Source organism: Elephantulus edwardii, unplaced genomic scaffold (genome assembly GCF_000299155.1).
Source record: "Elephantulus edwardii isolate Elephantulus edwardi_28Jun2011 unplaced genomic scaffold, EleEdw1.0 scaffold00418, whole genome shotgun sequence".
Classification (NCBI taxonomy): domain Eukaryota; kingdom Metazoa; phylum Chordata; class Mammalia; order Macroscelidea; family Macroscelididae; genus Elephantulus; species Elephantulus edwardii.
This window is the reverse complement of record NW_006400168.1, coordinates 546,037-546,627: the sequence shown is the minus strand read 5'-3', so window position 1 is coordinate 546,627 and position 591 is coordinate 546,037. Positions and strand designations below refer to the sequence as shown.

The 591-nt window shown below is 47.9% G+C and overlaps 1 protein-coding gene across 1 annotated transcript in view; it reads right to left on the bottom strand.

Annotated features, from left to right (window-relative positions):
- KMT2D (lysine (K)-specific methyltransferase 2D) overlaps window positions 1-591 on the bottom strand; it is a 48,001-nt gene that overhangs the window by 4,917 nt on the left and 42,493 nt on the right. Inside the window, exons 53-55 of the mRNA XM_006902497.1 lie at window positions 497-589; window positions 192-265; window positions 5-91 (exon numbers count right to left, since the gene is read on the bottom strand). Of these exons, the coding sequence (XP_006902559.1) occupies window positions 5-91; window positions 192-265; window positions 497-589 (254 nt within the window). The remainder of the gene's footprint in view (window positions 1-4; window positions 92-191; window positions 266-496; window positions 590-591) is intronic.

The following is a 591-nucleotide window of genomic DNA, read 5'->3' as shown; positions in this document are numbered from 1 at the left end:
TCGCCGGCTGGAGATGATGATGATTTTGTCCTCCTTATCAAAAGTCACAACTTCTGCCACACAGTTAGGGGCACAGGAATGGTTAATATACCTGGGAAGTAGGATACAGTTGGGAATATTTTGGTTCCTTGGCCCATACCCAGAATGTGAGCCCTTGGGTCCCTTAAATCCTTTCCTCATTCCTCTCTCACCTGGCAGGGCCTCCAGTCAACGTAGCATCAATCACATGTTCATTGTTTATCCGGAACATGTAGATGCCTCGATTCTAGAAAAGTACAGATAACAGAAAAAGGAGCAAGAATATCAGAGAACGATGGTGGGGATGGGAGCATAAATTCAGCAGATCCACACAGTAGGCTTATCTTGCATGCTCTTTCCCTTGCCCTTCCCCATCTCTTCCTACAGCTTTCTTCCTGCTCTCCTGCGTCCCATTCTGCCCTTGTTCTTTGACTGAGCTTGATCTATGCACCACACTGGCCCCTCTGCCCGTCCATACCTGCTCTTCATAGATTTTCTCCCGCCGGTTGGCCACCTCATTGCGAATGATGGTGCCAATGTACTCGATGACCATTGTGTGCTTTTCTAGATCCT